The 13,221-nt window shown below is 42.2% G+C and overlaps 1 protein-coding gene across 2 annotated transcripts in view; it reads left to right on the top strand.

The window, feature by feature from the left end:
* Positions 1 to 13,221, top strand: part of cntnap2a (contactin associated protein 2a) — a 465,407-nt gene that overhangs the window by 297,218 nt on the left and 154,968 nt on the right. For both annotated transcript variants that reach the window (XM_033639118.2, XM_033639119.2), the window contains exons 13-15: positions 2,870 to 2,989; positions 3,952 to 4,067; positions 8,809 to 8,893. In XM_033639118.2, the coding sequence (XP_033495009.1) occupies positions 2,870 to 2,989; positions 3,952 to 4,067; positions 8,809 to 8,893 (321 nt within the window). The remainder of the gene's footprint in view (positions 1 to 2,869; positions 2,990 to 3,951; positions 4,068 to 8,808; positions 8,894 to 13,221) is intronic.

Genomic DNA, 13,221 nt, shown 5'->3' with positions numbered 1-13,221 from the left:
TCACTGTAAATGTTATATCGTTGGGTTATGGACTGTTATTTGTACAAAACAACCAATTAGTAAACATCATCTTGGGCTCTGGGAGATCATTATGGGTATTTTCTCTATTTTCTGACATGTCATAGACCTAATACTTGATTAAATTAATCAAAAAATAATCAACAGATTAGTCAGTAATGAAAAGAATTGTTGGTTATAGGCTGAAAGCTACTGATATCTTCCCTTGTAGTTTTTAACCCCTCCATACATAGTGGTCACTCCAGTAGACAGCTATTTAAATGCCAATTTTTGTATGTGCATGAGTTTTGATGCTATAGTTGCATTTAAGTCACTATAGTGGACCCTAGTGCATCATGCCATGCACTGCCACCCACTGGTCAGGTGTTGTCAGTGCAACACATATCTCTCAAAACCAAGATGGCCGACGGAACGCCAGCAGTGTTGTGCAGTTCAGGAATATCTTGCCAATCCTTCTGTAATAGGAGCCCCTGGTAGGTAACATCTAAGGAGCAATACTGTTGCTAAATTTTCCAAGTATTAATTTTATGTTGTGAGGAAATTGCAGTTAAACATCTGTACACTAAACTGGACATCAGGAAGGTACAGGAGGGAGAAGCAGAAAGAGGGGGGGAGAAGTTGAGGAGTCCGAAGCAAAGTTCAACACCTTTGTATGGCACTGAACAGTATATGAACATGTTAAAATATGTGAACACACTAGCATTAAAATATATTTTTATAGTTTCACATGATACATATCATTTTTAAATAACTCGTTGAAAAATGTATGTCTAAGAAAATTAACTTCCGATTTTTTTTTCATGCCTAAAGAGGAATTAAACACTCAAGAAAAAAATATTGACTGTGGTCGTAATAATTCATGTATGAAAGGGTTTGGAAGGTTCACGTCCATTACTTTACTGTCTGTAATTCAGTTCTTATGAAGGTTACAGTGAAGTGTAGATGTTACAAGGTGTTTAGTGATTTTATCTGGATATTTTATGCCCTTTTTTTGGAAGATAAATTTGCCAAACATGATTTATTTATTTATTTATTCCCTCTAGAGCAAAGTCTCTAATTTTATCTGTTGGGCTGAATCTGTTTGTTGTGTCCCACCACTGTGAAGCGCTCCTGGGAGACATGTTGGTTAATTAGGTTCAATTGTGATACAGCCTCAAACCAATGGCTTTTAAGCAGAATAAGTGCCTCAACATTTCTCTTGAGTTCTGTGCAGTCCCCTTTTAGATGGTTCAGGTCAGATCCTCCAAACATCTGTCTCCTTGAAGAGCATGTGCTCTCATCACGCAACTGTATCCCCTAAGAAAGGACAGAAAGAAGAGACATGCAAAAACAGAAACCCTTTTTTTTGTTAACTCAGTATTAAGCCTGAGAACAGTCTCGCTGCAATCAAGGAAGTTTCACTCCCAAGTCACACTGTCACATTTCTCTTTGAAATGTAATTCTTCCTCCCCTCCTCTCTCTGTCTGTCTGTGTGTAGATCAACACAAACATAACACCAATATGTTGTCAGATAGATTGCTAGAGTGTGTGGGACAAGACACCACTTCTTGACAGGCTCTGAATAGAGACTGGCAACCACACGAAATTGCCTTCTGGAAGGAGGGAAAAAAGAAAACAACTTCGGACATTGATGTGCTATTTTAGATCCATCCCGAAATTCTACAATTTAATTAATATTTGGTACATTATGTGACAGAAATAAATGTGTGGATATGCAGGCTGTTACTGGGGAGATGTATCAGCTTTGTTGTTGTTACTGTGCTCAGCATATGACAGTCATATAATATCATGACTTGCACTGATTCTTAACCCTACTTAACATATCTGAAAATAGCTAAGAGTGGCTCACTGTAATGACCTCTTCTCCAGCATCAAACATAGCATAGAAAATGAGAATGGCTGCCATGCCAGTCTCTGAACACTTTTATATTCATGAGAGGATAACCCCCCCTAAAGAAATACTTCACTTCATTATTTGTATAACAATTACTCCCCATGTTACATTTAATTCGTGACGAAAACGTTGCTTTCTCGCATGCCTCCGCAGTGAACAAAGAATCCAAAAGTGGAGAAAGTTCTTGATCATTTGGAGCTAAAGGGTTTCACGTTTAACAACAGGAAAACTATATCAAAACATCCATTCACAAAATCTCACCATATAATCTGAGCCTCGATTATCCAGTCATACACGCAGTACTTCCCACACACATACATTTTAGCTAAAGCCTTACTATTTAAAACACCTCTGCATAAATAGTCTCATGCACAGGCTAGCAGTGTGTGAAACCGTTTATGTTTAAGTGTATTGAATAATGCAGTTCTAGTGAAAATGCATGAAGCACTGGATAAGTGAGACCTGGATTATACTGTACGAGTGATGTGAGAGTTTGTAAACAGACATTTGCTGATGTTAAACGCGGCCCCATGTCACTTCAACTCATCAAGCCTCATCAAAGCCTTCTTCAAGAATTCAGCATAACACGGGCTGAGTGATCAATGTACAGATAATAATTTGGGGGGTGAAATATTCCTTTAACACTGCCACCCTCAGGCCAACCTTCACATTTTTTACCCCACGAACTGAAAAGATCTTAGAGTAGCAAAGCTGTCTCTCCACTTTTCATCCATCGAACAACAGCACTGTTAAAAATCATTGTCATCAACATATATCTCAACAAGACACTATAAAGTGTTTCTTCAGAGCCTTTAACCCTTTAAAACAACATAATACACAATCCGTATTTGTCTCAGCATCACAGTCTCAATGGCTATGGATTTTTTGTATTGTTTCCTCCTTCTCCATCTTCTCATTTCCCCCCTTCTCTCTCTTTGCCCCTGCCCCCAACCTCAGCTATCTATGAGCCCTCATGTGAGGCCTATAAGCATCTGGGCAGGTCCTCCGACACCTACTGGATCGACCCTGATGGCAGCGGACCCCTCGGCCCCTTCAAAGTCAATTGCAACATGACAGGTGTGTGTGGGAGGGTCTGAAATCATTGTTCCGTGTGTGTGGTTTCATCTGTGGTGCATCTGTACCATGTGTATGTGCGTGCAGGTGTGTGCATGAGTCTGCACACATTCCTACTCTGTCTAACCCCTGTGACCTGTAAGGGAAGAAAACTCTGCAGCCTTCCTCATCCTTAACCTCAGACAGCACCACTCTTAACTTGCTATACCTGGGGTTTTCATGGCAACGCGGTCACAGCTACTGACATTTAACTCTGAAGGAGCAGCCACCGCAGGCACACACAAACACACACATGCACACACACCACAAACACATATGAAACGAACCTGTTATGCAAACCTAAGGGTGCTCCAGCGGTCTGAGTGACACTTCTGTCACTCGCAGACACACATACTGACACCCGCACCTTACAAACTCAACACACACAAACACACACACACACAGAGTGGAATAAGTAGATAGTGTGGAACAGCAGAGCACGCAGGCAGAGCAAAGGCGAGACTTTTAATGAAATGTCACTGCACTCCGCTGGCTAGCCCCTTAGTCACGCTGAATAGCACACTCACACATCCCTCAGAAATGTTAAGAGTTTCTCTTTCTCGCACACATACACACACACCTCAGAGACCTGAAATACACACACATTCCCTGACTGACAGTGTGAATGAACAGGGAGATGTCTGAGTGACTGGCTCATGCTATAACAGCACAGAAGTGTCTATTAAACCCTGGAGTCTCATAGCTGTAACTTAGATTACACAGAAGGAACCTCACTGCCATGACAGCCAAACTGCATCTGTGTGTGTGTGTGTGTGTGTGTGTGTGTGTGTGTGTGTGTGCGCGCGTTTTGGTAAACGTATGTAATCTGTGTATACTTACTTAAACAAATGATTTACTGTGTCTGACTGGTTTATTCTTGCAGTTAAAGAATAAATATTTACATGCTGATATGTTTGTGTGTGTAGAAGACAAAGTGTGGACAACAGTTATGAACAACCTGCCACCCAAAACTGCAGTGACTGGCTCCAGTAGAGAGAGACGCACCGTCCTACAGGTTAACTACAGTGCCTCTATGGACCAGGTAAGATTCTGTATAAAATAAAAGTAGTACAAAAAAATGTACATGGATTTACAAAATCCATAAATATACCCTTGAAACTATAAAAAGTATACATTTATAAAATAAATCAACTGGCAATACCCTTCTGTTTTGGAAAAATCCTAAAGACCTGAGTTGTTTTCTTCCACCTGGACCTTTACGCTCTGCCATGTCTCCTGTACTCATCCAGCTGTAAGTTGTCACTCAGTGCTGACCAGCAGACCCACCCACACACACAGACCTGCATTTATTTTGACAGGCTGTTGTGTTATGATGACTATTGCACATTCACATATAGGTTTTTGTCGGGCCGTGAGTGTCACATAGGTTTACAATACGACAGGATTATGGCAAAATAACCTGACGACACTGATCCCTGCGTGCATACAGCAAGAGAGGAGAGGTGGACGCTGTGCAGCAGCAGAGTTTGCTCTGAGTGGTAAAAAATTGTCTGAAAAGTCCAGAGCTGCTCACAAAATATTTGTGACACCCAAGCCTAACAACGCCACTGTTTCCACACTACTGAAGTCGCTCTCCTTTTTGGAACGGAAATGCTGAAGCATACTGCACATCAAAAAATATGCACCTCTTATTTTCAATGTACAACCCCACTACAGCAGTGGCTAGATGCCAGTGTCGTATTTACGGCCTTGCCATTCCTGGATTCAAATGCATTTTTCCCCACTCACTCTCTGCTTGTACATACCAGCTCCCACAGCAGTTATTCTTCTCTGCTTCTATGCAGGGCTTTTCAAGACATTCTGGGGGCCCCAGGCAAGAGGCACCTTTAAGGCCCCCCGCCACCCTGCCTCTAGGGTGACCAGGTCCCAATAAACCAAATGTGGGACAAGGAGTAGGTTTGTGAGGGACAAAGTGGGACACCCGCCCCCAGCGCAAAGTTTAGTCATCAGAGACTTGTCACGGTACCAAAATTGGGACCCACGGTACGATACCAGTGAAAGTATCACGGTTCTGAGTAGTATCAGGATACCACAGCAAAAATGAGGCAGATGTGCCTTTTGTCATTTATAAAAAGATAAATCACTTTTCTATAGGCCTAATGCATCAATGATATTTCAAAGGAATAAATTACGTATTGACTTATTCATACTCTAAAACAGTATCAGTAAGTGATTAACATAGGGGGGATCAAAATAAAATAAATAAATAAAAGTCAACCAGCCACCCTCCTCCCCTGACAAGTAAAGAACAGTCCCTTCATAAGTAAAGAACAGTCCCTAAAGTGCGGTGAGGTTTGTGGGCCATTACCTGCCACAAAGAAAGAAATGTGAACGGCTCTTTTCTCCTCTGACACGTCACATACCTGTGTGCTGCCACGGCTCGGCTGTTCAGGTATTTCTGGGCAGTCATGAAAGCAGCATATTGGGTGCCAGGTGGCCAGCGTGTGCCGTTATTGACCAGCGCGCGCCGTTATTGGACACCACATGGACACTCACCCTCTTGCGATTGGACTTTGAACTTATCCCACAGTAGTGGTACCGTGAGGTACTGTAGTACTACGGTACTCCAACAATACTAAAGCGGGTGGCAACCAATCATGCGGGACATGGTCTCAATTTGCGTGACACGTGAAAAGAGACAGAAATGCTGTGCAGGACGTCTGGTCACCCTTCTTAGCCACTCGCAAGCAGCAGCTAGTAGGGGGCCCCATTAGGGGGGATTCCAACGTGTTGTCGTTGTTGCAGTGTCTATAGGGGTTCCATCATATTGTCATTGATATGGACCAATGTCAGCCGTCTCTGGGGGCCCCCTTCCAGCTCGGGGCCCTAGGCAATTGCCTAGTTTGCCTGTCCGGTTGCGACGGCCCTGCTTCTATGGCAGCTCGACTCCTCTCCTCACTATTGATGTATAAAGAGACCTCTGTAGCTGCTGGTGTCTAGTGTGTGACAAACAATAGATGAGAAGAGACTCGCCATTACAAAGACAATGGCCAAAAAGATATTGCCTGGTGAGTCGTAGCTCTGGAGATCGGCTCTTCAGGTGAGAAATCAAGGTTTATTAGGGGCTGTCCACACATGATTTTAAGATGATGCAGAGGTGGAGGTGGTACAGATCTTTCAGTAAAAGTAGTAATAACTTTGCGTGGTTGTCTGTTGACGAGCTGCAGTGCAGCTCATCCAGTGTGTGGTAGGGACAGTACATGATGTGCGTCACATGACGTGTTTTCAGCTTAACTCTTTCACCGTGAAACCACAGGAAATTTTTGCTTTCAGTAATGCTTGTTGTTGCTGTGCGTAACAGCATGACATCATTCATGTCAACAGGTAAAAATAAAGCTAATATTGCAACGTTTGTTTTAGATTATATGCAATTCAACCTGCCGTCATACAAATCATGCACATCACTTGTACTGTAAGCACAAATGATGTGTTATGCTTATATGAAAATACAGAAACATGAGTCTTAAAGGTATATTAATAAATATGTGCATATTATGAGGTTTATATAAAGTTTTTAGGAATTTAAAATTGTAGTGATCAGGCTCTTGCTAAAAGACTCCATATCTAACATTTTGTGGATAGCATCATTGAATTGTAAGATATGATTTCATACTGGCAGGTGAACTCTCAACACAGTCAGCATCTGTTTTGCTATAAAAGATAATATCCCACACTTGAAGGCAGGTCTAAAATACAAAGTATGGTACTGTGTCCTCAACAACACCAGTTTCCAAACACAGTTGGTGGTTGAATTTTGCAGCCATTTCCTCGTACACTACACTGTGCCAGCATTTTCTACAGTGTCAGGTTTGCCTTCTCAGTTGTTTGCTGATCAAAAGCTCCTTTGTTTTTCTCACTCAAAACACACGGGAAAGAATCACCCTGTAATGGACTCCTAAAAGTCACTCACACCGATCCACAAAGAACAGGAGTAGCACTCGTGTGAATATTTGTCGACTCAGTGAATAAAAAAGGTCAACCAAAACCAAGTTCCCCTTTGTTGTCTCTTCATTTTTAATTTTATTGCTACTTTTTCAGCATTAGGAGAGCTGTGCATTGAGTTGTTTTTAAAGTTAGCCCAGTGCCTACAGAGTGCTCTTGAGAATCTAGTGAAACTCAATTGCCCAGTTTCCATAATTTATAAATCAATAAAGGAATACTGAGACTCAGCAAGAGTTGGCAAGCTGACCAGGTTGGTTTGAGCTTTTTCATATCCCCAGCCTGAGCGAGATAATCGAGTGTAGAAATCGGATGGATTTGTGATATATTCTGACATTGGTGCTTGATATTGTTCACACTGAAGACTACTCATCCTTCTGCATTCTTTGGCAGAAAGAGTGAAGTGAGTCATTCCTCTCTTTATCTTATGATGGCCATAAATACACAGAATAAACAAGTCTGTAACCATGGTAACATTTATGGTGTGCCTGCTTGTAGCCTATAAGCTTACATGATTTGCAGTGTCATAAACTGTAAAGCTAGTGACTGCAATGTTAAACGGTATAATGCAACCTTAATCTGTAACACTCTACTGATTCAGTCTTAATTCTATCAAATGCACAAGGATAATCTAACATCAGTGTTTCACCGCATTTCCCTACTGTCTGCTACATACGACTACCTGAATCTGCTCCCTTACACTAAAGCCCCGTGTCCACCAAGGCATTTTTTTCCAAGTTGAGATGCTTTAAATTGCAAAAAGAAAAAAGCAGAAAGAGTACATACTCTGATAAAGGGAAGGCATGTAGGGAGAGAGGACGGACCTGCCAGTTCATGTCAGGAAACATATACAACACTCAAGAGCATTGCCTCTTGAAACAAAGAAATCATGAACTAGGTATTCAAGATAATCCACAGACCTTGTTGTGAGCAGTTTCATGTAGGTACTGTTTTCTTTCGACCAAACTACACCCGCCAACTGTATCACCATGCAGAAGCAAGCGTGCATTTAGTGCTAGTTGACCTAGTGCAGCTGCATTAATGGTACAGCTCAGCCAAGGAGGACACCATTTATGTTTACATCCCGCACTGTCATTAGCATAAGCTTCTGGTCCATGAGTAGATGCACGCTTCCTTCTGGGCTGTGGTATGGTTGGTCGGTGTAGTTCTATAGAAAGAAAATAGTTCTCACATGAAACTGCTCACAACAAGGTTTATGGATGCTTGCGTAATGCTGTCATGATTTCTAGGAAGAGATACATATAGTTGTTGACTTTTTCAGTGCACTTTGGGCATCACAGGAGAAGGCAGACATCTCAACGGCCGATATCTCCAAAACTCTGCAACTCAACCAAAACAATCTAGACTAACAAATAGCACCACACATAAGGGAAATTTTTGATTTTGATAATCTTCTGGTGAGGTGGTTCTGTAATTCACATGAAGAAACAAGTCATCTTTTTCAACTTATGTTGAGACAGTTGTCTCTCTCAGCCAAAACGCAAACTGTGTGTGAACTTTACAGGTTTCAACGCTCCAATGAGAAGTGACAGCAGTCTTTCTGTGTAATGCGAACAAGACCACTGTGTTCCATGAGATGACAGGGTTTGAGTAGCATATCCTGCCTGTAATTATGTTCCCTCCTAATTTGTATGGATCACTTGTTCCATTTTCAGCTTCTCTAAATCACAGGAAGCTAAATTAAAACAACATTACAGTGCACTTTGTTTCATTTTGCAGCTCAACAATTAGTTTTTACATTAAAATGTCCTGTCCGGCTGAATGGGTGAAAAGAAAATACATATCTGTGCTTGTATTTCCAGGTGACAGCCATCACCACCAGTGCAGAATACTGTGAGCAGCAAATCGCCTACAGCTGTCGCATGTCCAGACTGCTCAACACTCCAGGTAAGGGCTGAGGATGGCATCTTAATTCACCGCTGACTCAAACACAAGTACACAGCACTGAGACAGGCTGGATGTTCTTTTTGTCACACAGTCAGGATTTGATGGGAAATTCATGTTAACAACAACACACTGTCGCCATCTCCTTCTGTCTGTCTGGGGATATTACAGAGAGGAGACAAATTAAACAGGGTTCATGTGGTCAAGGAAAAACCTGGGAAGAGTCTAATTTGAAATGAGCTATTTCTAGGCCCGGAGAAGTTTTGAGGAAAAAAAAAAGTCATAGAAAGTGCTACGTGGTTCACTTGAAGACAGTCTGTTTTAATCAAGTTGCTTTACATCGAAGGCAGAGTCACCAATTTAATGTAATGTTATTATGCTCTGCGGGAGGTAACGTCCCTCCTACACTGACACGTGTTGCAGCTTGTGTGCCAGGGAAATGTAAATTTGCACTAGGGAAAGTGCAAATGTAATAACGTTTGGCCTCTCATGGACAAGTGTATGGCATGGCTTGAACCGGGATGTGCAAAACATTTGACACCGTGACATTTCAAACATGGATGAGGCAGCACCGGCTAGCCATGCTAAATGATGGAAGCACCAGGCTGCTGCTGCTGCTGCACATGAATCAGCTCTCACTCCCACTCTCACTTTTTCACCCAGGCTACCAGCTTCTCTTTCATCTGCTACCAAACAAACATCCATTTAGGATGCTGTATCCAAACACAAAGCCTGAACTGCTGAGACACTGAGGGCACTTAAGGTAGCTAATTTGCACCATTCTGACAACTGGTGTTACGAAACCAGAGAGCTTTTTTAGGGCATGTTCCTTGACAGCCAGAGAGCAGCCAGACAGGCATGGGGTGAATACAAGTATGTATGTAATCGATGTACATTTTGGCTACTAAACAGATAGACATAAACGTCAGGCTATGGGATGATGCCAAGTTGAAGACTACAGACATTGGCTCAGAGATTATGGGCCATTCATCAGTTGGATATCATTGAGGAACTTAAGCACCTGCCCTCAGAGCTCAGAATCATGAATCTTGTCCAAATCTCAATGGACAGCCTGAACATGAATTGGAAAGTTGTAGAGGTCTGCTAAAAATAGTTCTTAGGTTGATATCTGATTTGCAGCAGAGGCCACACTGAACAACAGAGGCAGAAACTGGAGGTGGACTATAAGTGACTCAGCTGCTCTTCAGGTAAACGTCAGGGTATTCGACCCCAAAACAGATCAAGTTTATGTCAGACAATGAGTGTGTGATGTGGTGGAGATTCTATCAGGGGTGATGGGAATCTGGATTTCTGACGGGTGGCGATCAGCGAAGAAAAAAAAAAAAACAGTTAATGTGGGATACATGCGTGCATCTCAGACAGTAGACTGGCTCTGGTAGAAGCGCTTTAAACGGAGACCTCTCACTCCCAACCTATGGCTTTCTCTCCCAACCAGACCAAAGTGAGACAACTAGCCAATCAGATGTAGAGCAGAGGCGGGTCTTGGGGGGGGGGCACCTGGTCATGAAGCCGCTGTGCGTGCAATAAAGCACATAACGTGTACCGGGAGCTGCAGTCACCGCTGACATTCCAACGTTGATGACAGATAGTGTTGTCGACCAGAAAGTACGCAGGTGCAACCTGAAAAAAATTTTCAAGCTTCGGTTTGTTTTTGTTTTTTTTGTTTTGTTTTTTTTTTGCTATCACCTCTGTTGTACTTGTCCTATCTCATTGACGGGCCAGTTTGGAGAGAGCATTTTCCATTAACAATCAATTGACTGTGGAAAATCAGAAGTTTCTGTCAAACTGCAAAAGGAAAGAGAGCGTCTCTGTTGGACACTGAAAAGCAATTTGATGAGAAGCTTGCAGAAATGAACAAGAAAACTGTGTGTGGGTTGTTTTTAGGGGGGAAGGCTCTCTTCTGTTCATGCTCCATTAGGATAATGGTCAACAGGAAGGATAGTTGGTTTAAAATCCCCCGAGGCTGTATTCCAAAAGACAGTTCCTACCTGACACTGCTGCCTTCTTGAGTTCTTCTTATATGTGTGTTACGGGATAAAATATTTCCTTATTTATCTATGACTTATTTTCCAACCATTATTGCTTCTCTCACGCACATTTAGACAAAGCAAGCATTTATTTATATAACCCATTTCATACCCAAAGGCAACCCTGAGTGCTTTACAGATTACACAGGTAAAGACACAAGAAACAAATGATTAAAAACAATAAAAGCAAGCAATCAAAAGCACATAGAATACAAACAATAAAGGCAAACAGGCAACAGCAAACAGAGTACAACAATAAGACAATTAGTGCAATGAAAAACACAGAATAAGAAACAATAAAATAAACAAATAAAATTGATTTAGAAGATGCTTAATTAAATGCAGTGGTAAACAAATAGGTCTTTATGTTTTTCTTTATTTTACTAAAGCTATGTTTAAGCAGTTGACATCAGTGATCTCTGGCCACGACTGCAGCGTGAGAAGAAGCTACAGACAAACAAGAAGAACAACAATAAAAAACATAGAATATACACAGTAACATGATCTTGGATTTAATTTTATTTAAAGCCAAGTTCAGACCAAAGATTTGCAACAAGACAAGTTGAAACAGGCAACTACTTGCAATGCACCATTCTGTAACGTTCTAAAAACCTGCCGGTTCACACCAATGCAACTAGGTGAGATGGTGTATCATCTCTATGCAACAACTACTCTGTCAGGCTGATTTTGTGGCTGAATGTAATTTGTAGCTTCTGAAAAGTGATGAAACAGCAACAAAACATAAAAAGAATGAGCATCAGATGGACTGTGCCAAAGTAATCAGTCAATGAGAATGCATGTGTGAGGGGTCATAAGCACATACAGCGAGCAGCAGCAAGGACCCACCGTCCAACTGGCACACTGTAAGAACAGAAACAGAGGGCTCGGTGGGGACGGAGCACCTGCCGCAGCAAGCAAACACACTGTCTGCAGTCATTTTGACTTCACCAGCGGGCTTCAATACAAGCTGACTGGCTGTTGAGACAGATGACATGCTTTATGTTCTAAAACCAGCCGCTGGTGATTTGACCAGAGTTTCAGGTGACACCATCAGCCGGCTTGAGTTGAGCTCAGACAGCCAATTCACACCGCTGCAACTTTTCTCTGCAATGTTCTAAAATAGTTTTGTCTCGTCGCGAATCACTGGTCTGAACTGTGCATAAAGCTGCACAATGGAATTCCAGGGTTCCAACCTTGTGTTTGTTTTTCCTGTTGTCGCTCATCCGAATGTTTGAAGTGTTGCTTTCGGCCTGTCTTTACCTAGCACTACAGCTGACAGGACCGAAACAGACCAGTGAGAATGAGTTGTGGCCTGACTGAGCTCATTCTGAGTAGATCAACTTGGATTACATTCATTTGCATTGGATTTGTTTGGACTCAGTCGCTTTGGCTGTAATGTGCTTGAGCAAGGTCCTGTCAGTTTGGTTTGGATTAGTTGGGCTGGCTTGTGGAATGGTTGAGTTGTGTAAGGTTTGCCCTGGATTAGATACGTTTGATTTGTGCTATCGTTGGGTTTAGTGGAGTTTGGAATAGTTTTTTTTGCAGTAGAGACGAGTAGAGAGGAGGGCTTGCAGCTGTGTTTTACTCTTGTTTTGCTCAGTCTGTGTCAGAGCTTGGTATTTAGTCTAATATCTTGTTTGAGGAAGACATCTGTGTGTGTGTGTGTGTGTGTGTGTGTGTGTGTGTGTGTGTGTGTGTGCGTGTGCATGTGTGTGTGTTAAAGAGAGAGAGTGTGTGTGTTGGCCAGAGGAAAAAGGCAGGAAACGGTTCTGACAATGACGACAGGCTTGTTATTCTCATAGTGAAAAACACAGCACTGTGAATAATAATATGCAAAGACACATGCACAGCGCGCACACGCACACACACCACGACCCACCTCAGGGATAGCTTCATAAAGACAAGACACTCCTGGCAATTAGAGTGAGTGAGAGCAGATAGAAAGAGCGCAAGGGAAGGAGAGAGGATTTCTGGTTTGTTAGGTGTATGCCTGTGCATGTGTGTGTTTGTGTATGTGTGTGTCCATGGTCCTTGATTGACTGAGTAGAAATAAAGCAATAGGTGGTTAGTAATAGCCGGGTATTAGTGCAGCAGACCAAAACTTTGCCATTAACTTCCAATGCGCTGAGAGACGGCGCCTACACTGTCGAACGTAGTGTGTGCATACCCCCACACACAAATACACACACCTTATTAATACGCTCTTTTTTACACTCGAGCTTAAAATGCTGTTGTGTAAATGCACACACACATGCAAACACCCCTTCCTCAACCACACACACT

Source organism: Epinephelus lanceolatus, chromosome 20 (genome assembly GCF_041903045.1).
Source record: "Epinephelus lanceolatus isolate andai-2023 chromosome 20, ASM4190304v1, whole genome shotgun sequence".
Taxonomy (NCBI): Eukaryota; Metazoa; Chordata; class Actinopteri; order Perciformes; family Serranidae; genus Epinephelus; species Epinephelus lanceolatus.
This window is presented reverse-complemented; position numbering and strand designations above follow the sequence as displayed.